The sequence below is a fragment of the Anguilla anguilla genome, chromosome 8, assembly GCF_013347855.1.
Source record: "Anguilla anguilla isolate fAngAng1 chromosome 8, fAngAng1.pri, whole genome shotgun sequence".
Taxonomy (NCBI): Eukaryota; Metazoa; Chordata; class Actinopteri; order Anguilliformes; family Anguillidae; genus Anguilla; species Anguilla anguilla.
Genome location: NC_049208.1, coordinates 45,683,422 through 45,708,888, shown reverse-complemented (window position 1 = coordinate 45,708,888; position 25,467 = coordinate 45,683,422). Strand labels below are relative to the sequence as shown.

Here is a 25,467-nt window from a genome sequence, read left to right as displayed (position 1 = left end):
AATCAAGAAAAAAGGTACTCCCTAAAAAAAAAAAAGGGAAAGAACCGTCGGCCAATTAAAAAGCCCCCCGGGCTGTTTCTCTGAATAATCACAACGTGCACCTAACTGGAATCTGACACGGCTCTCAGGCGTATGAAATTACACCCCGGGGAAAGCAGTTCAGTCGGACCCGCCGAGCTTTTAGCTGGAAGTCCATCAAGCGCACGCAGCTGTACGGCCCAAGAATGAACCGTCTGTCCAAACAAACACTTTCCCTGGGTTGTTACCCGCTTGCAGAGTCAGCCTAGGCTCCCCGAGAAGTTTAAAGGAGGAAGCATCTTCCTGAAACCTCATAATGGAAGGTGGGAGGAGACGTCACAAACTATCAGTGACCTACTTAGCGGTAATCACAGCTAATGGGGGGCAAAGTCTTCTCGATTGGTACACAGTCTAATGATTGGCGGCACGGCTCCACCCATTTTGGAAAGCTGCGCTCCCACATCATCACTTCTGACGGGAGCACTTTCCCTCAGAACCACCCTCAAACTGCCCACTCAGCTCAGCACAGGGGCTTAGAGGCCATCACGTTACCTCTTCAAATTTAAGAAATCATTTTTTAGATTTATTTAAACAGGGTATAAACCGACAGAGCACGCATTCTCTTCCACAGAAATGGCGTGTGAATGGCCTCCCCAAGCAGCCCGACCTGTATGCCTTTGGACTGCGGGAGGAAACCGGAGTACCCGGAGGAAACCCACGCAGACACGGGGAGAACGTGCAAACTCCACACAGAGAGGACTCGGCTGGGACTCGACCCCGGGACCTTCTGGCAGCGAGGTGAGGGGTGTCCACTGCACCACCGTGCCGCCCACCTTCAAGCCCGGTGACGCGCTGAAGTCGCAGAGCACCATAGAAACCAGGGTTCATGTTCAATGACAATCACGGAGCAGTCGAAGAGCACCATAGAAACCAGGGTTCACGTTCAATGACAATCCCGGAGCAGAAGAACTGATCTGGGGTCAATTTTTCCCAGCGGCCAACACTCCAACCCGCTCCAAGGACCTGGATCCTGGATCAGCTCAGTTTCTCTGACGTTCTCTACGCCTCCCGCCAGATGTGGGCGGAGCCACCCTCTACAGATGTGGGCGGAGCCACTCTACAGATGTGGGCGGAGTCTGCAGATGTGGGCGAAGCCTCCCTCTCCAGATGTGGGAGAAGCCTCGCTCTCCAGATGTGGGAGAAGCCTCCCTCTCCAGAGTCGGAGGAGGAAATTCCAGCACCGGGGAGCGTGCCGGCCATGACGGCTGGGGCGGGTGTGGTTAACTGGGGTCTCCCCCTTACTCCCCAAATTCAAAACAGGTTCCCCGCGCTCACACACACACACACACTCGCACTCGCACTCGCACACACACACACTCATACTCTACCTTCTGCCGTCTCGTGATCTGCGGCACCAGTTTCTTTACATTTTCTTTTTATTAAAAACAGTCGCAGTCTCCATTTTCTAACTTTCCTATCTCCACCACTTTGGAACGCTATAATGAATTTGTAGGCTTCCCCCATGTTTGCTACGGTAACAAGCATAAAGAAATTGCTTTCATACAAAATAGTACATCTACTACATAAATCCAAACCATTATCACATTAGATTAGCTGACATCTCCGGGATTGTCCACCTCAGTGGAAATGTGCCTCTGGTCCCAGCAGGAGGACGTACACGTGAAAAACAGCATGCAATTCAGGACAGAACCGCCCTAAAAGACATTCCCGCAATTAACATCCACAATCCACGCTGCATTTTCACTTTGAACTTAAAGATCAGCATGTGAGAGGAGAGATTTAAGATTAAGGCATCACCAATCCATTACCTATGCATCCCTAAGGCCAATGTGAGATCAAGAGAAACTCCCATCAGGCTTAGGTGTGGAATGTCGCACAGCCCCCCCCACACCCAAAAAAAAATGGGCTGGCACCGACCCCCCTGGGCTCTGGGTCTCGCTCGTCAGCCTGACTGCTGGAGCCCCCGAGCGGGCGTGACCTCGCCCGAGTTAATTGAGCTCTGCCCACTGCAGCCGCTGCCAGTGGAAACTGAGGCCGTGGTGCCAAATCTCATATGGATCAGTGGATCAGTTGCCAGTCAATCAGCGATAAGACACACACACACACACACTCACACACACACACAGCAGCCCTTCCCTTTCACAACCACCCCCCCACACCAGACTCCATTACCCAACATGAAACTAAAGTTCCACCTGAGTCACCGCCACACCCTGTCTTGCCACCACGGGGCCCGGAGAGGCTGGCAGGTACCAGAGTCAGTGAGCAGAACCACACTCCTCTTCCCCCCTGTTCCTATAAAACACCACCGCGCCTGTCCTCCGGAAGCCACACCTGGCAACCACGTGTCCACTGCCCCACGCGACACAAAGAGTGGAGCCCAAATCTGCAGCCCTTCCTACAGACTGGGGAGGGGCCTGCATGCGGCTCTTCCGGTCACGTGGTACTGCGTGGCCTGCGGAGCGTAAAACAGATTCTAGGCTGCAGGAGAGAGCGCATGCTGCAGCTTCAGAGCTAGCCAGCCAGGCTGCAGGAGAGAGCGCATGCTGCAGCTTCAGAGCTAGCCAGCCAGGCTGCAGGAGAGAGCGCATGCTGCAGCTTCAGAGCTAGCCAACCAGGCTGCAGGAGATGCAGCATGCTGCAGCTTCAGAGCTAGCCAACCAGGCTGCAGGAGAGAGCGCATGCTGCAGCTTCAGAGCTAGCCAGCCAAGCTGCAGGAGATGCAGCATGCTGCAGCTTCAGAGCTAGCCAATCAGGCTGCAGGAGATGCAACATGGTGACATCACAGTATCGCATAAATGTTTCAAATGACAAGGGGGGGGGGGGGTTGCTTGTTTATTTGTGTACTTGTGCCACTCGCCCTCCCCAGCCTTGGAGTGGAGCCCTTCTCACTGTGTGGAAGAGAAATGGCAGCCTCAGCACAAATATGGAAAGAGAACAGCCTGACTGGATCAGAGAGAGAGAGCAAGAGGGGGGAAGAGAGAAAGAGAGAGAAGGGTAGAGAGGGAGAGAGAGAGAGACAGAGAGGAGAGCAGACAGAAGAGAAAGGGGGAGAGAGAGGGAGAAAAAAGGAGACAGAGAGGGAGATATATAGAGAGGGAGAGGGTACAGAGAGGAAGAGAGAGAGTTAGACAGAGAAGGGAAGAAAGGGAGAGGGGGGAGGGAGGGGAAGAGAGGGAGGAAAGGATAGAGGGATGCAGCCAGGGATTACACGCTTCCCCTCGGCTCCCTCCCAGCACAGTGCAGTAATAGAGTTCCGATGTACAGCAGAGTCACAACAACCCAGCATCACAACAACCCAGCACCACAACGGCTAGAAATAGCTGTACAAAATGAGTATTTTACCTTACTGAACCCGTGTTTAGCAGTTGTCTACGACCATGAAATGCACTTTTGTACGTCGCTTTGGATAAAAGCGTCTGCCAAATGAATGTAATGTAATGTAATGTAACAACAACCCAGCACCACAACAACCCAGTGCAACAGCCCAGGACCACAACAACCCAGCGCCACAATAGCCCAGCACCACAACAGCCCAACACCACAACAGCCCAGTACCACAACAACCCAGCGCCACAACAGCCCAGTACCACAACAACCCAGCGCCACAACATCCCAGCACCACAACAACCCAGTACCAGAACAAACCAGTGCCAACTCTGAAGTAGTGTAGCGTGTGATTCAGCCGATACAGACTACCCTCTGGGGTCTGTATAACCCTATGCTACTTTCACACACTCAGTTTCTCTCTCTCACACACACAGGCAAACACGTAAAACACATTCACACACACACATACAAATGGACACACACAGGCAAACATGTGTAAACACACTCACAGACACACAGACACACACACAAACACACACTCTCACAGACACAGACATCCACACACACACACACACACACTCACAGACACAGACACAGACACACACTCAGACACAGACATCCACACACACACACTCACAGACACAGACATACATACACACACACACACACACATACACATTCACACAGCCCTGCTGCAGGTGTGAATGGGACCCAAAGCAAACGATGCAAAGTGCTGTTCAACCCTGCGCTGCTCAGGGGGACTTGTACACATGCACCGATGTGCAAATCAACTGCTCCAAACACTTCACAAGCCCTAAAGCATCGTGCTCTCCACTCACACGGATTTTTAACAGATTAGCAGCATTTTACGCATGAATCCCACGTGTATTTATATTACATCGTTTGCGATTGTTTTATTGGCTGAAAGTTAAAAGTTAAATCCCCGGGGGATTTAATGCACTGTATATCCGTCTCCATAAACTCATGTGAGGCCGTAGCTGTAAGACAAGGACTGGCACTGCCTCGGAAACGCGGCACCGTATGTCCCCGTTAAAAGGGCGCGATCCGGAGGAGGCCGCGCGCTGATGCCAGAGGTCCGCAGCCAGCAGTTGAAATATCTGTAATGCCCGACTGCCGAACTGTTGGGGGTCCTGCCCCGCCCCCTTCGAATCACCCGACAGCTCGGTTCCAGAGTACAGCAAAAGCGCTCTGCGTGTCATCAGAAGTATGGTGCAGCGGTTAGGGCACTGGGTTCCAAACTCTCCTATGCCGCAGGTTCAAATCCCGGGCCGGGTATTCCTGCTATACTCTTAGGCAAGTTACTTATCTTGAACCGCTTCAGTAAACATCCATCTATAAAAATGGATAGGGCATAAAGAACACATAGGCTAAGTTGTGCGATTCACTCTGCATAAGGGTGTCTGTCTGACAATGTAATGCTATGAAAAATATATTATTTCCTCATTGATTCCCAAAAGGGCCAATGGCACTCCATGTAACTGAAACACTACAGCAGCCATCATATGTATTTTTTCCTGATCCGCTATTTCTTTGACAAAAAGGCAAACCAGTCAGACTGTACCGGGCGTATGACCAACAGTGTCGGCGGCGTGCGTAATTAACCGAAATAAAAAACACCCCGGCACGAGGAAGTACGTTGGTGCCGTCAGTAATAGGAGCAGAGTTTCCGGAACCTAACATGTACAGTGACTAACGCTTTGAGACGCCAACACACTCACAATTACATACTTCACAGTCTTTTCAGCACGCCAGCGCGTGGGTTTAGAGAAGTGAGTGAGTGAGGGTCAGTCGTGACACCAGAAACGCTAATATAACTACACAAACCGGAAAACACCCAAGTTCCCGTGTAAACAGCCGACACTTTCTACAATAGCGCACCACCCACCACCCACCACCACACACTGGCGAAACCCCCGCACAATTTAGATAATCGAGGACGCGGGGGTTCCCACAATCACAGTCAAGGACCTACAATTAATCTAATAATAAACTAAACTCTCCCTCACACTGAAAACGTCGATATCAACATTAATCACGATTTACATGGCATGGCTATTTTTCATTTACCTGCCAAATTAATAGAAAACTACCTTAACCTACTGATTAGTTACATAGCCAGCAAAAGTAAGTTATTGGACAATACAGCTAATCAAAACTATACACGCATTTACTATAGACAAGCAACGCAACACGTTATGCAGCTTCTCGCTGTATCTGATAACCATGCGAGATTACTGAGGAAGGTTTGTCTTGGTGAAAGGAACTAAATAAAGAACCTATTGAAATGTATGGACCAGTTACCTGACAGGTTTCTGTGTTAATTGACTGCGTACATCTAAGGCAGGGTTAGGCTCGAAGTATTACATAAATTCCATTTATCAAGCAACACACTAGGCTACATATTGTGTGGAATTAGCTAGACGCGAAGGTACAGTTGTGGCAACGAAAATGAGACTAAAGTGTGCCCGCATTTTACAGACAGTGATATGCTGCCACCATTAACAGTTTATCGCGATAGCTAACTGTGCTAGGTGAACCAAAATACTGGTATAAAGACAACATTACCATTTATCGGCTTGCTGAGAATGTTAGATGTTGGCTAACTGTCTTGTGAACTAGGCTCTGTCGAGAATGTTCAAAAATAAAGACGCACAGAAAAGAATAACAATAACAACAAAATCACGTTGCTGCTCAGACTGCGTATTTTTAAAGCCACAGGTCCTCCCTGATATAGCCACATCATTCAATCCAGCTAACGTTAAAGCAGCGCACGCAAAATAAAAATGAGAGAGGTCTGTGACTTAGCACTGAACTCGGTCCATTCGTTATAGACCGTATTGACAAGAATAAACACGATTTTGGCTCTCTGATAAAGCCCGAGCAGCGAGCTAATGCCAAACTAACGATACGCGGCTACACAGCGATGGTTGTCGTATTAGCCAGCGTGCCACAACCAAGCAATTGCCGTTGTGTACAGACAACCAATTAACGTTATTGCTTTACATTCAGTTAAACAGTTTATTAGCCACGTATGCTGGATATCCTATATAGTATGTTAACTACACTAACGCTCGATAGTGACAGGGTGTGTGAACCCACTAACGTCAGGCTAACAACACAATACATATTCCTATTTAAAAATAAACACCTAACCGCGGAAAATACAGTACGTAGCCACGCCATTCTTACCTGGTAAGCTGCTAACGGTCGAGTAAAAATAAGATTTTTCTCTTTCCTTATCTCCGGTTTATCCGCTCCATGGGGAAAGGACTCCTTATTTACCCGACTCGCGCAGATCCAGACGAGTTTGCTCAACTTCTGCAGGCCTGGGTCTGTCTGTCACTGGCCTGCGGGTCCTCAAATTTTTTATTTAACCGGCGATGTCATAGCAATGAGTGGGCGAAACTGATTATCCCACGCAACAAAAGCTACACGTACAGTTCCGTTTATTTAGAGCTACATTATAACGTTACCATTCGCTGTTAACACTACTGATTCCTAACTACAAAAGCATTCAGGATCTGTGTTTTCGTCTGAGGACCTCGGTCGCCGCAAACGATAACATTTACGTCTATGAACGTACGGCGTGATAGCTGCCCGATTACTGCCTGAAAAAATGAAAACTTGTCACAACATTCGAACCAAGATGAAATGATCTGTTCTAATGGGTGGACGCAGTTCGTTTGATTTTGAAGACGCTGATAGCTTCAACCTTGTTTGTGTTAAGGAAAGAAGATGATCAACGAGGCTTGTAACTAGGGGGAAGTGCATTACAGCCAGCTTGCCCATTGTCTTCAAATAACTAAAATTAATTAATTACACACACGATTAATCCGAAACATTAATTGGAAAATTACGCTACATGTATCAATGAAACTGTTTCCTCTTTAAATGTTGAACGCAAAGTGGAAAAGAAAAAAACCAGTTAGACGTGATTTCAATATTTCTCTGTGAAGAAATAGCCTATGCACTGCAAATTCAGTTTTTATATTTTGTAATAGTTTTTATTTGAATATTGCATTTGTCAACACTAACTCAACATTTAAATGGATACGTTTCATTATATAAAAATGTTCACTTTCTAAAATTCTACACAAACGTAGCCAGCACGATTTAGATCTCATGTGATAGAGATTTCTGTAATTGGAACCATCGTTCTTTAACAGTACTGCTGTCCATGCTGTAATTTGATATCCACCTTCCTTGTCTGATGTTGAAAAAATACACAATGCACACGACAGTTGGCTTGATAAATTCCGCGATTCAAATTCAACGGCGTTGACGATAACCGTGACCTAGCTAGCTATCAGATACCGGCCTCAGATTACTTTTACTCTTTTTATGGCTCTGTTTTCACATAGTTCTTGAAATGTAGTGCAGTAGGCTTAGTGTCAAGTTTTTGTACTGGAAAAAGTCAGTGTTTTAAATGGAAAATGCACATTAGGCTGAATACAGGAGTGACACCACTTAATTAACACAACACAGCTTATGACTTAATTTGTGTGTTTAAGTGCGTGCGTGCACGTTTCAGAATTTTCATTACAATATCGCGCAGTCACAAAAAATGCAGCCATTTTAGAGCATCAATTTTTAAAGAGTGTAATTTGGGAAAGAGTTCAATGGGACCGGCTCCCAGAGACTCACAGCCCCAACCCAAGGAGCACCTTATCGCAGAGCGCCCCCGTGTGACGGAATAAGGCCTGAAACATTTTCACGTCGTCAATACAACAAGCTCATAAACTAAGAATGCACTCGTGTACAAGAGCTAAATTCAAAAATGGCCATCATAGGTCTGTTACTTGGTAAATTAATATTGGGAGTTTACGATTTTAAAAAAATTCCACGAGACTTGAAGAGGGTTCACATACTATGAAAATATGTACACTTATTAAAATAGAAGCATACGTACACAGTAAAATGCCCTGTGTTCATTCAACTCTAACAGAGTAGCCTACGCTACACGAGTCCAGTAGGGACCATATGTACTCTGTAAGAGTTGATTTAACACGCAACATTTCACTGTGTAGCTCTTTACATCTACCAGATTCCCGATTTCTAATCCTTCTCTATGTCATGTCTTCAAAAGCTCAGAGATTAAGGTTTGTATTGTCTTGCCATCCTGATGAGTGACACATGACTGAAAATATTTTTGCAGAATAAAAAGTAGTGACGTCGATGAAAATACGATTACTGAAATTACACTTTTTTAAAATCAAGAATCGAAGTCATGACTGAATTGTGGGACTGACCGTAAATTTTACTTTCTAGGCAACAATAGATGAACAAAACGGCGCTTTTCATCCACAAACATATATGTACACAACATTTATTACAGTAATGTTTATGCAAAATATATTCACATTAGACGGCGTAATTTCGTTTGGGCTCGTTTTAAAAAGGAAGCATAAAAGTCAGTCAACTAAAATATATGAAAGAAACGTGAGGAAGAATTAACGTAGGCTACATTCAAAATAACACACAAAAACCACCAGGATAATCCTTCAGAAGACCAACCCCATATCATGCACACCGTTTAAAAAGACAATCAAGATTTATATGCAGGTTTAAAAAAATTATAATAATAAAGTGCAGGACCCAGGTCGTTGGAGGGAAACCGGACGAATTATTACTGTTATAAATAGTTTTCCCATTTGTCATCAAACTGATTCAAATTTCTGGTTTCCTTAAATTTTAAACAGGCCTACACAAAAAAATCTGAGGTCAATACTTGTACCAATGCGACGTGTTTAACTCCCCAAGTGCAATTTCCTCATAAATAGTCTGTATATTAAAAAATAAACATATCTTTAAAAATAAACGATAACTCTCTTCTCATTTGTAATAACCAACAAAAATCCAAAAAACGAAATAATTAATTTTCCTGCTCCATACACGGCTATAGTAACTGGACAATTCGAATTTAATTACGTTTGCCGTTCGCTTGAGCTTACCGGAAGCTCCACTGAGGACGTCACGCGTTTTCTGACACGAACCGCACTCGGGGGGGGCACGTGAGTGCAAACGTTCAGCTCCGCGGGAGTTACAATCAACGCGTTCTCATTCTCCCCGTATTGACATAATTTCAGTTGCTACAATATAGTGCAATAATGGCAGTGTATTTTCGCTAAAATCCAAAGCAATGTTATTACGCTCCTGGGCCTCGTGATCACCGATTTACAGCTGTTTCGTCTACTTTCTAATTTGATGGGCTTGTGCAAAATTTTGCTAATCGTCTCCTGCCTGCAATCATACTGAGGTCGTTTTCAGGAGTAGCTGACTGATTCAAAATTATTTTCAATCCGTTTCGGTTAAGCGCTCTTTCTTGTTACATAGGCTATGGCGGAACGGTCCAGGTTCGACTGGTTTTTGTCCCATTACAAAAAAGTAATATGCTCTGAAACCAAACATAATACCTCAAATATAAAAAAAAATGCTTTCTCACACTGACAAAATGTCCCGCCTGTAACTACATGTAGATCACTTATGACCACAGTCATACGCGTAATTTTCTGCAAATATATTGCACAAAATGACATGAATTGTGAAATGTTTTACAACATACAGGATGCATAAAATTGCATATATTAAAGAGGAAATGAGTGACATATTTAGGAAATCCTTCCATACACAATATGTCATGTACAACAAATATAGTTCTCATATTCTGGAGGCCAGATTTTTACCATGTATAGACATGTACGCTTTTCTCATAACTTTAACACAGGAAAAGGGATGATTGGCTCAATCAATTATTAAACCAAGTTAGCCAAACTCAGGACAAACACCGAAAACCAACCCCAAACCCATTTTTTGAAAGCCAACAGTAACAGCTAACAGACTAGGGCCAATGATGACCACACTGGGTAAATCTACAGCTGAACCAGACTGGCTCATTATAGCCCTTTCCCACTGTAGAGCTGGAACCAGGCTGGCTCATTATAGTCCTTTCCCACTGTAGAGCTCGAACCAGGCTGGCTCATTATAGCCCTTTCCCACTGTAGAGCTGGAACCAGGCAGGCTCATTATAGTCCTTTCCCACTGTAGAGCTGGAACCAGGCTGGCTCATTATAGCCCTTTCCCACTGTAGAGCTGGAACCAGGCTGGCTCATTATAGTCCTTTCCCACTGTAGAGCTGGAACCAGGCTGGCTCATTACAGCCCTTTCCCACTGTAGAGCTGAACCAGGCTGGCTCATTATACCCCTTTCCCACTGTAGAGCTGGAACCAGGCTGGCTCATTACAGCCCTTTCCCACTGTAGAGCTGAACCAGGCTGGCTCATTATACCCCTTTCCCACTGCAGCGATGGAACCAGACTGGCTCATTATAGCCCTTTAGTGTAGGGCTACAATTCAGTAAGGCTAAAATGAGCCAAGCTGGTTCCAGGTTTAAAGGTAAAACAAAAATAATATCTCTACCCGTAGAGTCCACGCCGTCAGGAGGACTTAAAGATGAAACACTCAGAAGTAAAGCTGCTAAGGGCTCCTGGCTTACACTCACTCAAGGAAACATGCAGTAACTGTGAGGACCGAAGCGCTTCATCTAATCAAGAAACAATGGAGCTCAGAGGAGGGCTTTCCCCCTTCTAATTTACAAGTGACTTGGCTTCATCCATCTGGTTGGCTGCTGCCAGCGCCAATCTCAGACTTCCACCAATAACACAGGTGGACGGAAAGGGGGCGGGAAGAGCGGGAGAGGCTGGAGGGGTGCTACGAGTGTGTTAGCGCGTCCTGGAAGCAGAGAGACCGGACTGACGCTTCCTGATCTCCATGGAGACCAGAGGGGAGGCAGATGCAGGGCTAGGGGGCGTCGGCCGAGGCGCTGGCGGTAACCGGGGGCTCGGAGAGAGAGTCCACGGGGGTGAGGATGATCTCCACCTCCTCCTGCTCCTGCTCCTTCTCCTCCGGCAGGGTGGAAAGAGGAGGGGGGTTGGCCTTCGCCTCCCGCGCCATGGGGGCCCGTCTGATGACCTCCACAGTGGCCCCGCCTACCCCCCAGCTCGGCCCCCCCGGTTTGGCCGGCTGGCCACATGGGCTCTGGAGCACCAGGGGGCCCTCCAGGGTGGGACGGGCATCGCCACTGGCCCCCGGGCGGTAACACTGCACCACAACACTCTTCTGCTGCCCCTGGGGGCTGTCCGTCACGGCCGTGGCCCCTCCTCCTGTGGCCGGGAGGGGCGGAGCCTCCAAAGAGGAGGCGGGGACTGCGCTCAGGAAGCGGATGTGCTGGTCCTGGATCACGATCTCCATGATTTCAGGCTGGGGGGGCTGCTGCGGGGGCTGGGGGGCCAAGGAGGAAGAGGAGGAGGACGAAGATGAGGAGGAGGCCTTCTGGATCACTCCACCGGTAAAGGGCGAGAGGGTGTGCCCGGCAGGGGAAGGGGGCAGCAACTGCCCCGCCTCTTCAGGGCGTGGCTTCCTGGGCCGGCCCCTCTTCCTCTTCATGGGCGTGGCCCCCGCCACATCGACGGGTGACGGGTCCGGGGCCCGTTTAGGGGCCGCCAGGCGGGACTTCTGCAGCACACTGGGGCTGGGGGCTGGGCCAGGCGTGGTTGTCACGGTGACGGGCGGGGCCTTCTCCCTCTCCGGGTAGGAGAGGCTCACCCCAGAGGGCAGGATCATGTTGAAGACGGCGGTGGCCCCGCCCGGCTGCTGGGGCAGCGTAGTCATGGTGATGGGCAGGGTGACCTTCAGCGCGTCCTTGGGGGCCAGCGGCGGGGGGGAGGAGCGGGCGCAGGCTGGGGGCGGGGTCTTGTCCGGGACCGAGCCGCGGGGCAGCAGCTGGGGGTAGCGCTTCATCACCGCCTCCACCTGCAGGTCGCGACCCCCAGCCCCCGCCCCCCCCGCTGTGCCCCGCCCTCCCTCTGCCCCCTTCACTGGCTTCTCCCCGTGAGCTGGTTTCCCTGGTGACGCCTGGTCGCCCCTCTCTCTGTCCTTCTGGAGGAAGGAGAAATAAACACGCCCTCTCACATCATTACATCAGAGGTACTCTTGTAATGACTGTGATACATTGTTTCGACTTGTAAGGACCGTGACACACTATTTCTACCTTGTTTTCAGGCCCGCCTCCTTCGCCGTCTGCTCCGCCCCCTTTTGCCGGGGCCACGTTCCTCTTGATCACCTTATGGGGCTTCGGGGAGCCACCTGAGGGCAATTTAAAGGGGGGGGGGGGGTGTCCAGTGAGAATCAGAGTTCAATGCAAGGTCATAATGAACACAGTGCTCGACACCCCGCAGTATGTATGACACTGGGTGGCGTCAGATGGCATCATGCCACACAAAATACTGCAGCTGATTATAGTCTGTGAACCTGCGTCTCTCCTCTCTCAATGTTTGAAGGACTGTGAGTACACCTATGGGAGCAACATATGGCCCTCGGCCTAAAGCCCCAAGCTAAAGTACAATATGAAGAATGCAGAGCTGGAGGCAATCACTGCCAAAACAAAGAAATAAGCCAATCTTCACAGGTACTTTTGTTTTATATTTATAGTTAAAATCTTATTACTTCTTTCTTAATAAGACAAAAATATTGGCCATGAGGTGAGACAGTGTTTATCTCATCTCAACAGTAAAAAGTGACTTGGCCAATATTTTCAACTTCAGAGAAAAAAAGTCTTTAGTCTTAAGACTAAAACACTTGTTAAGACAGACTTTTTTGCAGTGATTACATTTCAGTTATTTATTTTCAGGGAACTGCTTCATAGAGGAAGTCCTCAGATGGCCAGTATTAGGGCCCCAGACTGCCAGCTGAGCGGCCCGCTTTAGGAGCTGGTTTTGGGCGCGGCCCGTCGGAGGTCGGGGGGGGGGGGCGGACGGACCTGCCAGGGCGGCGCTGGTGATGAGCTCGGCCTGGCTGCAGCGGGGGTTGACGATGTGCTCCTGCACCAGGAAGCGGGCGATCTCCACCACGGTGTCGAAGGAGCGCTTCAGGATCTTCTGCGCCCAGTCGCAGATGAGCTCGCACGCGGCCTCCGTCACCTCCTGCTTGTACGTCTGCACCAGCTCCGTCAGCTCCGACTGCGGGAGGGGAGGGGCCTCGCTTTAGCCACGCCCACTTCTTCACCGCATCACAGCAGCCTGCCACAGCCACCTACTACTAACCGCTAATAGGGCAGCTAGGCTAAGTGGTTCTATGTGTTATGTCAGGCACTGTTTGATTTTGGTTCTAGATTGGTCACAATGTTAATCTCTCGTATGATATGTAAATACTAGTTATTTGCTCAGCTCTTTTCCTTTAAGAACTGTTACTTCTCTTTTTAAGGTGTTTGACCTGTGAAAACCTTTTTTCACGCAACAGTCTACTTCCCCCTTGGCAAATCACTCTGGATAACAGAATCTCCTAAATACTGTAAATGCACTGTAATGAGGAAATGAAAACCCAGGGAAAGTGTTGGGTTGGACAGAACGGAGCTTTTATAGACGAGCATGAAATTAAGGAGTAAAGAAGCTGAGGGCCATGGGAAGGGGCCATGCCTCACTTTGAACAACCAATCAGTGGGGTGGATGAAAAATGTAAGCACCAATCAGCAGGCGGAATCTTACTGGGTCATTCTTGAGGTCCAGGCTGGGCAGCAGGGGCATGTTCAGGACGCTCTTCCGGCGAATTCCGCTGTAGCAGTACGTGTCGGCCGCAGAGTCAAGGAGCCACAGCCTGCACTTTCCTGATTGGCTCTGAAGCAGCCAATCGTTCGATTGGCTCCCACTTTTATCATATGTATGGGGGACCAATGATATCACAACAAAACAGTCACAGCTACAATGTGCAGTAAGGAGACAGGAATGTGGGTGGAAAATCAGGAGAGCCCTCACCCTTGTCTGGCTATAATGTAGGACCAAATCCAATCAGAGCTCAGGAGCTCCCACCACTCAACAAGAAAGCAGACCTGATTGGCCAGAACCTCTGAGATGTAAAAAAAAATCCAGTATTGGCAACCATGGTTACCACAAAATGATTATAATATGAAGGTGTGTCAGTGGCTGGAGTGATTGACAGGCATCTCTGGATCTAAGACTGACCTGGTGTGCAAAACATGCCCCAAACTTTTAAAAATGTACCAACGAGAGGGCATTTGCCCGATGAGTTGAGCAGTGACAGTGGAATGCTGTGGAACATTAATGCAACACAGGAGGCAAAAGGATATTTGGACTGGCCCCGCCCCCCCAGCCTGCGGGCTTTGATGTTGGGGAAGATGTCGCGGATGATCTTGCCGAAGTTGGCGGCACTGAGGGAGCGGTACTGGAGGTTATCACAGTATCTCCTTGGGGGGGGGACAAAGAGACGAACAAAGCACGCTTACAAATGTTTGTTTCTTTTCTCCTAACTTACCTGTAGGCCTCGTACACGTCCTGCTTGGGCTGCGTGCTGCTAACTTACCTGTAGGCCTCGTACACGTCCTGCTTGGGCTGCGTGCTGCTAACTTACCTGTAGGCCTCGTACACGTCCTGCTTGGGCTACATGCTCCTAACTTACCTGTAGGCCTCGTACACGTCCTGCTTGGGCTGCGTGCTGCTAACTTACCTGTAGGCCTTGTACACGTCCTGCTTGGGCTGCGTGCTGCTAACTTACCTGTAGGCCTCGTACACGTCCTGCTTGGGCTGCATGCTCCTAACTTACCTGTAGGCCTCGTACACGTCCTGCTTGGGCTGCGTGCTCCTAACTTACCTGTAGGCCTCGTACACGTCCTGCTTGAGCTGCGTGCTCCTAACTTACCTGTAGGCCTCGTACACGTCCTGCTTGGGCAGGCAGGTGTCCGCATGCTCCTCCAGGTGGCTCCGGATCCAGTTACATGCGTGCAGCTGGTCAGACGTGTTGAAGGAGTTGGAGTCACCACCGCTGCGCGTCAGGACAACACAAAGCACAGATCCTAGATCAGCCTGGGGGCCCAAACCAGCTGCCCGAACAGCGTCTGCCACTGTTCTCTAGGTGGTGAGGTGAATCAGCTGGTCACCATAGTAACAAACACATTCTCAGCATGTTTGCTTAGTCATAATACCCCTGAGGTCATTACAGTTGGGCTTGGTGTGTCTGTGGGCTTGAATATATGATTCAGTGCTGTGGGGATTCGCTCCTCATCTGGATGGCTAATTTCATTGGAGTCCAGGGTGAAAGGCTTAAGCCAACAATTTTAGCCCATTCAACCTATTATTAAGATCAGTAAATCTGTGTAGTCCTGAGGTATAAAAACAATACCATACACTGACAATAAAAAAGCCAGTGTATTATTTCTGCAGTGAGGACATTTTACTTCAAAACTGAGAAGCCGAATCAAAGAGGCTGAGATGTGAAATCTGTAATTGTCCTCACTGAATACATTTTTTTCCTCCAAATCATTCCAACAGTTAAAGTCTACGTGTTTGTGCGTTCCCCCTAAAATTCTGAGAAGCTAAATTAGCAAATTTGTCTTCATAAAGCACCTCAACTTCATGTACTATTGCAATTCCTCGTTCATGTCCATCTGTCATGCTAAACAGGCGCAGTAACCACACTTTACCACTAGAGGTCATGGTTCAGTCAGATCGGGTGAGGGCCCACACCCCTGGCAGTAAGTGCACAGTAAACAGCATATTTCCCACCTCTTCTCGGTCGTCCCCGGTCCGGAGGGCAGCTGCAGGTACAGGTAGAGCTTATCGCTGTCAGAGAAACGCTGGACTTCTTGCTGTAAAGACAGGGGGAGCCAGAGAACAGGGTAAGGACATGCATATTACAGGGCGAGCCCCAAACACTGCTCATTTGTAAATGACACCTGATGGTGGTGGATATGACAAGTTGCGCTCATGATGGTTCTGGAACCTTGATGAATGCTGTGTATGTCCAGCGTGTTTTTTTGAATGAATGAATGAATGAATGAATGAAACATTTCATTTATATATCACTTTTCCAGATGCTCAAAGTGCTTCACAATGATGAGGGGGAACTCACCTACAGTTTTTAAAATTCCACCTGCCATGTTTAAATAAACTGAACCTCCTTTGTCTGACATAACACTATTCCCTTATTTTATTATTTAAAAAAACAGGACTTTGCAAACAGGTTCAATGCCCAAATGATGTTATTTTGCAACCACAGAAAGCTAAATCTTGCTCCATTTATGTATCTAGTTTTTACTGTCACGGTCAGAACTCAACGTGAGACTGTAGATATGTTGGAAAAAAAGTAATTCCACATTTATTCTCTCTGATCGAGGAGAGCCAAAGAACACTGTACAATTATATCATACATAATTCAACACTATTGTTAATTTTCCTGCCCGGAAGTCTGGCCTATTCACAGTGAACTCATTGTTATCACGAAAATGCAGCTTCACATAGAATCTTTGGGGAGAATGAGTGGGCTTGGGTGACCTGCATATTTTTTGGAGCTGCAGAATGTATGAATATTAAATTAATATACATGTTCATTTCTATAGGCACCTAGCCTTCTGAGTAGAGGAATACAAAATTTTTTGCGCCAAAATAAATAGCATTATTCCAAATTAAAACTCACCAGGATGAAATCCACTTTACTCTGAATGTTCTTACTGCAATAAACAAAAAAATATGTGAGGATGCAAAATCTGGAAGCAATGAAGGTCTCGTTCAGAAAACAACAAAGGTTGAAGTCCTCAGTCAACACTGTTAACTATAAATTATGAAATCCAAAACATAAAGGGGCAATTACAATCAACTTAGCAGGGGTCTAAACCCTTAAACAACAGAACTCCATATAAACTTCAACAGCTGCTGCTAAACTGTGGAAGCAGTGGTTCAGCTGTACCTGCTGAAATTAAGTTCTGTGGAATTGGGGTTTAAATGATTTGTAGTTTTTAGTTAGATAAGTTTTAACCGTGTAAGAGTAGGTGCTTTGCAATGTTCTTTTTTTTGAAACTCCAAGTCAGTGTTCTAGAATTTTCAGTTACCAGCAGTGATTGTTACATCAGCATTAAAATGTTCAGTTAAGAACATTCTAATCACATATATGTGATCTCACAACCTACAGGGTTAAACTTGTGCTAAGCTGGCTGCAACTGCCCAGTAACTTTTAGAAAACCCAACGGTCGAGTGTCCTGCACATGGTAGCACAGTTAAGGGCGCCGGGAGAAGATGGGGTCTTACGAAATGTTACTCCTCAGCTTCCGGAGCAGCATGCTTGGCTCGGACCCCACCTCTGCGAGGTCCAGTCTGGGGGCGTCCCGGCTGGGCATTGCTGCCTGAGGGCCGTCTTCCGCCATGGCTTTCCGCTCGTCGCCGTAGAAACCCGCATCCGGGTACCACCACCGGGAGATCTACGGTTGGGAGCACAAGAGCGTAAATAAAATAGAGAATCACATCTTTTTTTTCTTCTTTTCTAAATTTTTGCTTCTGGATTTATTTATTTTTTTGGGGCCTACACAGATTCAGCCCTGGCAAAGACTTCGGAATTCCAGGAAATCATTTTATTCAGCCAGGCATTTTACAGAAGAAAATTAGGTCAAGTACTTTGCTTAAGGTGGGAATCAAACCAGCAACCTTTGGGCCAACAAACCCAGTTCCCTAACCACCATACTGTAACATCACCCTGTTTAATAAAATGATTAATGACAATGTTAATATCAGTACTATTACTAATAGTAAATGTAGTAATAGTAGTATTAGAAGTAGTATTACTACTATTCATAATATTTCAAAAACATTATAAAAGCACAGCACCTGGTATTCAATCAAACAATCTTCTGGATAAATACCAATGTTTCACAAGTAATATAAACTCAGCTGCAACCAAAATAAAAAAAGGCAGACTTTAATGGCACATTAGAACCTGAATGTTTTTTATTCTAATTATTTAATTATTTGTAGATCTCATTGTTTAGAGTACGGTTTAAAAAATACTGTTTTTTAACTATGCGGTGCTGTTCACCTGTGAAAATCTAAACTTTCACTTTCAGCTGCGAGCATACCTCCCTGCTGGTTGTAACAGCTATGTATGAGGATTTTAAGTATTCTGCTCCATATATGATTTTACATCAACGACGGAATTAATGCTCTTTAAATCCTGTTAACAGATTATCAAAGTCAGTGTGCTGATACTACCGCACGAATTCCCCCAAATTCCCAACGCTTAGTTATTCTTCAATGAAACGAGACTGCGGTCCCTCCCACTACGACACGAGACTTCCAATGTCTGAACGATCGAAAAAAAATAGACCCGCGATGTCTGCTTCACAGCACATAGGTTATAAGAACAGAGATTCTCCAAATTAAAGTTATTTTTTCAGTGCATCGGCGCTGAATTACTAGACGATGGCTGTAAACATGAGTTACTAATCATACAGCTAATACTATCTTGGTAACGTCAGTGCTTAATCGGACACAGGCTACTACGGTAACTACGAGAATGTAGCTGGCAAGCTAGTAGTAAGCACGTTCGTAGCTAAACCAGGCACCTTTACAAATTCCGAATCCACGAAACACGCCTAATGCACAAGTCTAGTTTTACTCTTTTCCACATTACACGCTAGCCATGTTCTTAATTGTGGTAATGTTCGTGTGTACGTGCTTAACTTTTTTCATGTTCTTATTGGCGTACAGCATGCTATGGTCATGCGCCTACAATTTACATACTTCCCGCTTTCTTGGGTTTTCGACAGCGCACTTGCGAGAGCCAGACACAGATTGTAGTTCACCAGTTAGCAACCAGGCTAACTCACTAAATTCGTAAACGCACGTTTCGTATGTAGTAGATAGCAAGATACATTATCGCAGCGTTGTGAAATGTTGACAGTGAAACGTTACTTGTAGCAATAGCTGGCTACCTAGCTGGTTAACACATGTAGCTAGCATACTGTAGCTTAACATTTCATCTTACAGCGAATTAGCTACGGACATGTTATTACCTGAATTCGAAAGAACATCAACTTTTCTAAATGCACACAACAAAACGATTTAAATTAAATATATATATATGAAGATTTTCAACAATGTTGCTGCGGTATTTATTTTATAAAAGAAAAAGAAAGTACCTGACTCAAAGATACGGCAAAAATCCTCTTTCAGATTTTTTTATGATTGGACAACTGTGTCATATCTGCCTGACTACAAAGTAAATGTCAATTCTTATTGGCGAATTGTTTTCGCCCTGCCCGGATACATAAAGTGTGTTTAATTCTATTGGTCAAACGCCCATATTTTCTTGTTAAGGTTTATTGTGATAGGAGATCATTTGCAGATCTGCCCAGTAACCGAGCTCAAGATTCCTATCAGAGTCTGCCTAGTGACAAAGATGTGATTGGATGGTTTTATATGCCGATATTTTCCGTCCGAGGTAAGGGGGATCTGCCCGTTTTACGTAAATTCACGGGTGTCAGTTCGGAGCATAGACCGTATAAAAATAGGTTCGGAGCTACGAAGGCGCGCAATGTGGTCCGGTTTTCATGAGCAAACAGTGGCCCCAGTTATTAGAAGCATGTAATGAACAACATTGCTCTTTGTGATGCTGGCTTTAAAATGATTCCTGTGAATAAAAACGGTTATGTTAAAGGTCAGGAAATTGAAAAAAGCGCAGAAAACTCACATTCTCGTGAATAAATGGCAAAGGTGATTCGGAAATGGATACTTAATTCAAGGCTAATTCAAAATTTCAATTCTTGTTTCAAATAGCGTCCACGAAGTACTTCATTGGACAGGGGGCTCAAATGTCATTTTTGATTCAGCTGTTAGAACTCGCGGGGGACAGACCGTGAAAACAGCAAGGTCTTCCAATATCCCATGTGTCCATTCACTTGCCAGTATTAAATATGACTGCCAAATGCAATAAATTTCCTCGGACCATGTATGTCGTCATTTCCGCCAGTTTTCAAAATGGACCCGAACGGAATGAAGCTGAGTTTTTGGGAGAATGGCCCGAAACCCGGTCAATTTTATTCATATCCAGGCAACAGTAACCCCACAGTTCCTGGATGTGGACCCGTAAGACATACACTGTGAGTATATTTTATTCTTACGTATAACTTTTATGTGGGAGAAACGTTTCAAGACTTAGTTCCTTGGCACTTTCGTTTTCCCTCTGAGCCGTGCTGTATCATCATGGTGGTGATAATTAGAATAGGATGCTAACTAGCTAGCCACTGTGTCCGATTCGTATGTGTTTCAGCCTTTTTTTAATGTAGTTAATTAGCTTCTTGGATTAAGTTTTAACATCATTGCGGTAAGTGTTTGCGTTTCTTTAACAGTCTTGTCATTAAACCTGAATTTATGTTCGCGACCTAACGTTAGCTAGCTGGCTACTTGTCTCGTCTTCTTACTTTAAGTGACCGAGTAAGTTGTTGGTTAACTAATTGCGGAATTGTTTTTAACTAGTCAAATCAGATTTATGTTGAGTAGCAGTATTAAGTAATGTGCAATAATATGTGAAGATTAATGTCTGCTTCCTGAACTAAACAGCGACTTACCATCGCTAGTTCTAACTCAGAAATGATTGAATAATCTTGCGACCTAGCTACCAAGATATCTCTGTATTGTTATTTTATATAGTAATGTAAGTCAGTAACTTGTAGTTATTACCCACTAGACAGCCCAACGTTGCTTTTTCTAACCAGAACCATGTTATATTACACATTGTAACCATAACTGAATTGTACTGGAGGACTATATTTGTCTCGACAACAATACCAGGTAGTGTACATAATTCACCAAAACTGAGTGACACACTCCCTCTTTCCCGACCTTTAGTAACCCCATGGTGACGGGTACGTCTGTTCTGGGCGTCAAGTTTACCGGAGGCGTGATCATCGCGGCGGACATGCTCGGCTCCTACGGCTCCCTGGCCCGTTTCCGCAACATCTCGCGTCTCATGAAGGTCAACGGCAACACCATCCTGGGCGCCTCGGGCGACTACGCGGACTACCAGTACCTTAAACAGATCATCGAACAAATGGTGTAAGCCTGGCTTTACTGGGGTTTGCCTGAAGCATGTGTTACTACAGCCGCTGTCTGTGGAATACTGCTGTATCTTTTAAGATTAAGATTAGTGAAGAGTCGTTTAAGGAATAGGTGACGTCAAGGCATTCTGACATAATTCTCTTTGTCATTAACTGTCACACCTGCCAACCTGACTCAAATCAAATTCTGTTTAGGGACCCTCAAAGGCTTAACTTGATAATGATCGTCATGGCTTTAATAATGAGACTAAAGTTGTAATTCAATTTCAATGAAAAGAATTTACATTTCAATTCCTTTCCCCTTCAATATATTCCCCTTCTGCAACTACACACCGCTGCATTCTGGTCTTCCACTGATCAAAGCAGTGCAGTAGGTCTTCTTCCGTTAGTTGTCTCAGTAGCTCCATCGTTTTCTTCTTCACTTCTGGAACAGACTCGAAACAGGTTCCCTTGAGTGCAGACTTGATTTTAGGGAAATGAAAAAAGTTGCATGGTGCTAGATCAGGTGAATAGGGAGGGTGGTCAAGTACTGCGATGCGTTTCTCGGCCAAAAACTGCTTCACTGAGAGCGCTGAGTGTGCTGGCGCGTTGTCCTGATGAAGGATGAAGCCATTTTCCCACAGCTGTGGCCTCTTTCTTCTGACCCTTTTAGAGCAACAGTGAACCAACACTATTACAAACCAGTTCTAGAAACTTTGCGAGAAAGGGTCAGAAGAAAGAGGCCACAGCTGTGGGAAAATGGTTTCATCCTTCATCAGGACAACGCAGAAGGGGAATATATTGAAGGGGAAAGGAATTGAAATGTAAGTTTTCTTCATTAAAATTGAATTACAGCATTAGTCTCATTATTTAATAGCCACACCTCGTATACATTTTTTTTAAAAACCTGACACACTTCTTAGTGGGGAGGGGGGAATCCAGTTTTTTTTTGGGTACTTCTGTTTGTTTAGCTGCCAGTAAATTGATAATTTTATCAATACATTAATTTTCTGGAGTCATTAGGAGTATGCAAACTCAAGTGCACCTTGTTCCTTGCTGAGAGCGAACCTTTTGGGCAGCCATGTTTGGCGTGTCCAGGGGACCGTAGATGATGTGTCGCACTCTTCCTTGCGTGCCCAGGATCGATGAGGAGCTGCTGGGAGACGGCCACAGCTACAGCCCCAAAGCCATCCACTCCTGGCTCACCCGGGTGATGTACAACCGCCGCAGCAAGATGAACCCGCTGTGGAACACCGTCGTCATCGGCGGCTTCTACAACGGAGAGAGGTGAGGCCCGGCTGGGGGTCCGGAACGGGGGGCGCGGGACGCCGGGTTTCAGCAGGCGTGGGCGCGCCCTGTGCTCTGGTGTCTAATGCAGACCACCCCGAATGTTGGCTGGTGTGTAATGGGGCTGTAGTGTGGCCCGTGGAGGGAGGGTGTCAGTTGCCGGGACTGTCCTTGTCTCATGCGGTTGCTGTGGTCAGTTGGGCTCTTGCAGTGAAATGTGCTGCTCAGCTGGTGGGCAGTGGTGTGAAAAGACACAGCGTTTTGCAGCGCGCGATCCATCGGATGAGCGTGTGCTTCTCTGCACGGTCCCAAAAGGACCGAGGTTGTTGCGGCAGTGACAGGTCTACGAATATTCAAGACTGGGAGAAAACAACAGGCATGAAAAATGTAAAATTGTAGTCTGCCCTCAACATTTATCTGTAAGGGAGCCACGGCATTAAGCCGCTTCTCCATTTAAGCCGGATTTATACTTCATTGCACGACCATTTTGACAAGTTTCACATGAACAAAATGCAAGTGTCGCATGATGTTTTGCATTTACACTTCGGAAAAGGGCTGTGGAGAGGGTTCTGTTGTCTCTCTGGTAATGAGACAAAATTACTGAGAAACAGAGCAACATGTTTTTCCATTGAAAATACATCATTTCTATCATGCAACACTTGTCAAAAGTATAAGTCAGGCATTACTTTTATGTAACTGAAGTTCTGTTTAACCATTTAAAGAGCGGGTTTTTTAACGTTTTTTCTAAATTCTAAGTCAGTGTTCTAGAACTTTGTTGCTGTCAATCACCAGTAGTGATTGTCACATCAGCATTAGAATGTTCAGTTAAGAACATTCTAATTGCATATTTATGATCTCACACCTTAAACAGAGGGTGAATTCCACTCAACCCCCCCCCCCCTTTGGTTTTTCTCCCTTCAGTTTCCTGGGTTACGTGGACAAGCTGGGCGTGGCCTACGAAGCTCCTACAGTGGCCACAGGGTTTGGGGCCTACCTAGCACTGGTGAGAGGGTTTTGCATCTCCATGAAAGGTTTTCTTTTCCCGAAAGTGCATTGGAATCCGATAAGGGAACGCTTATATGTGTTACATTGGCATTTGTATTTATGTAGGTTTACATTCGGTGTAATAGTGGTACCTGTCTGTTAGGTGAAATGTGACTATGTATATGACCATATAACTGTGTAGCTCCTTTGGAACCTGAATGTGTTGCGTAAAAACCGGGTTACCTGTGTGAGAGATTTGGTCTAAGGTATCACTAGTATCTGTGTGAAGGCGCAGGTCTGACCCTTGTGTGTGGACACAGGTGGAGGTGTAAGTGAACGTGTATGTGGGTTCAGGTAACTGCAGCTTTGCTAACCCTGTGCTCTGGTACTTGTGAGAGTTCAGGTGAAGGTACGAGTGGTGCCTGTGTGAGGGTTCAGGTGTAGCTCAGCTGTCTGTGTGTGTATTCAGGTAAAGGTGTAGCTCTGGTTCCTTTGTGTAAGTTCAGGTAAAGGTGTAGCTCTGGTTCCTGTGAGAGTTTCAGTAAAAGTGTAGCTCTGTGTGTGAGTTCAGGTAAAATTATTGATCTGGTTTGTTGGTGTCAGTTCAGGTAAAGGTGTAGCTCTGGTTCCTGTGTGAGAGTTCAGGAAAAGGTCCGACCTCGGTCAAATACGTATTTGTTTTGTATTCAAATACTTTTCTGCGCTTTACTGATCACTGATCTTGTCTGATGTATTGGAACCAATGAAATACTCTCAAAAAGTGCAAACCCTGCCTTCTGTTCATATTGGCAGGCTTAATTACACCAGGCAAGATCAACAGAGCCCAGAAAAGTATTTGAATCCAGAACAAATACGTATTTGATCCAGGTCTGGTAAAGATATGTAGCTTGTGTGTGAGTTCAGGTAAAGTTGCAGCTGTGTGTGTGAATTCAGGTAAAGGTGTAGCTATGTGTGTGAGTTCAGGTAAAGGTGTAGCTGTGTGTGAGAGTTCAGGTAAATGTGTAGCTCTTGTGTTTCTCCTCAGCCACTTATGAGGGAGGTGGTGGAGAACAAGGTGGAGATCACCAAAGCGGAGGCTCAGGCGCTGGTGGAACGCTGCCTCAAAGTGCTGTACTACCGTGACGCCCGCTCCTACAACAGGGTGAGTCTCAGCCAATCACAGCCGTCCTCCAATCAGCGGAATCGTCTGCGGTGAATTTTCATTGGTAGAGGAGGTAGTAAAGCTTGTAGGTGTCTCATACATCCTATTCATTTCACAAGAACACAAAACTATTCTCATATAAATTAAGTTCAGAATGTACACTGAATATATAAGCCACAATTATTATATGCAGCACTTCAGAATGTCCATTTCCTGAGCGTGTCTACAGTTGCACTTGTGGAATGTATGGGTTTAAAGGTGACCCCCCAGTGCCCCGTCGAAATTAATTTCCTAATGGTTTGGGCTAATTTTGTCCTTTTGCTCATTTCAGCATGAGATTGCCATAGTAACAGAAGACGGTGTGGAGATTCTGGGGCCTCTGTCTTCTGAGACAAACTGGGACATCGCCAACATGGTCAGGTGAGCAGTGTCCCTTTAGTTTGAGAAGGAAGTCCCCCGCAAAAAATACTTTATTAAAGTGGGATGAACATACAGAATGCATGTGTGGTGAAAGTCTAACTCCGCAGCAAGAATTAATGACATCTGCCATGTGTTTCCTCCCACATTCTTTGACTTCTGCAAATTTGACCTGCATAAGGTATAATTTTAACACTTTATTTTAAAATGTAACATATTCCACCCTTCTTTTTCAGTGGGTTCGAATGATTCTACGTTGTTCCGGTGTCTCCAACCCCTCCCAAAATATCCATCTGTCCCTCTACATTCTACCACTAGTGTGTCTACTCTGTAACCAATTTAGTTTCTTTTTGTAAAAGGAAAAATAAATGTCAAATCCATTC

The 25,467-nt window shown here is 46.0% G+C and overlaps 3 protein-coding genes across 8 annotated transcripts in view; 1 reads left to right on the top strand and 2 right to left on the bottom strand.

Annotated features, from left to right (window-relative positions):
• Window positions 1-7,001, bottom strand: part of LOC118233943 (phosphatidylinositol 4-kinase beta-like) — a 40,470-nt gene extending 33,469 nt beyond the window's left edge. For both annotated transcript variants that reach the window (XM_035430110.1, XM_035430112.1), the window contains exon 1: window positions 6,580-7,001. The gene's annotated coding sequence lies outside the window, so the exon portion shown is untranslated. The remainder of the gene's footprint in view (window positions 1-6,579) is intronic.
• A 3,596-nt stretch (window positions 7,002-10,597) lies between these two features.
• rfx5 (regulatory factor X, 5) lies at window positions 10,598-19,931 on the bottom strand. Of its 5 annotated transcripts, none has more exons than XM_035430117.1 (10): window positions 19,911-19,931; window positions 17,477-17,646; window positions 16,869-16,902; window positions 15,959-16,041; window positions 15,096-15,218; window positions 14,527-14,643; window positions 13,928-14,006; window positions 13,204-13,402; window positions 12,436-12,530; window positions 10,598-12,323 (listed from the first exon to the last, which is right to left on the bottom strand). In XM_035430117.1, the coding sequence occupies exons 2-10, from the start codon at window positions 17,590-17,592 to the stop codon at window positions 11,187-11,189; spliced, it is 1,983 nt and encodes a 660-aa protein (XP_035286008.1). In that variant the 5' UTR covers window positions 17,593-17,646; window positions 19,911-19,931; the 3' UTR covers window positions 10,598-11,186. The 5 variants fall into 5 exon arrangements, with proteins under 5 accessions (XP_035286008.1, XP_035286006.1, XP_035286004.1 ...); XM_035430115.1 differs by lacking the exon at window positions 19,911-19,931 and adding an exon at window positions 19,360-19,416; XM_035430113.1 differs by lacking the exon at window positions 19,911-19,931 and adding an exon at window positions 19,234-19,370.
• Window positions 19,932-20,156: 225 nt separating this feature from the next.
• psmb4 (proteasome 20S subunit beta 4) lies at window positions 20,157-25,467 on the top strand. The gene is made up of 7 exons (XM_035430131.1): window positions 20,157-20,319; window positions 21,068-21,274; window positions 22,396-22,542; window positions 23,464-23,545; window positions 24,551-24,667; window positions 24,999-25,087; window positions 25,321-25,467. Exons 1-7 carry the CDS (start codon window positions 20,171-20,173, stop codon window positions 25,331-25,333), a joined length of 804 nt encoding a protein of 267 aa, XP_035286022.1. The 5' UTR covers window positions 20,157-20,170; the 3' UTR covers window positions 25,334-25,467.

Excerpts from the sequence above, each read along its gene's own strand:
- rfx5 (XM_035430113.1), bottom strand. Across the intron at positions 16,903-17,476 it reads AAGCTGAGGAGTAACATTTC|TAAGAACATTCAGAGTAAAG; the intron begins GTAAGACCCCAT and ends TGTTTATTGCAG. Across the intron at positions 15,219-15,958 it reads CCGGGGACGACCGAGAAGAG|CGGTGGTGACTCCAACTCCT; the intron begins GTGGGAAATATG and ends CCTGACGCGCAG.
- psmb4 (XM_035430131.1), top strand. The coding sequence starts at position 20,171 with ATGTCGTCATTTCCGCCAGTTTTCAAAATGGACCCGAACGGAATGAAG. Across the intron at positions 22,543-23,463 it reads GGCTTCTACAACGGAGAGAG|TTTCCTGGGTTACGTGGACA; the intron begins GTGAGGCCCGGC and ends TTCTCCCTTCAG. Across the intron at positions 23,546-24,550 it reads TTGGGGCCTACCTAGCACTG|CCACTTATGAGGGAGGTGGT; the intron begins GTGAGAGGGTTT and ends GTTTCTCCTCAG.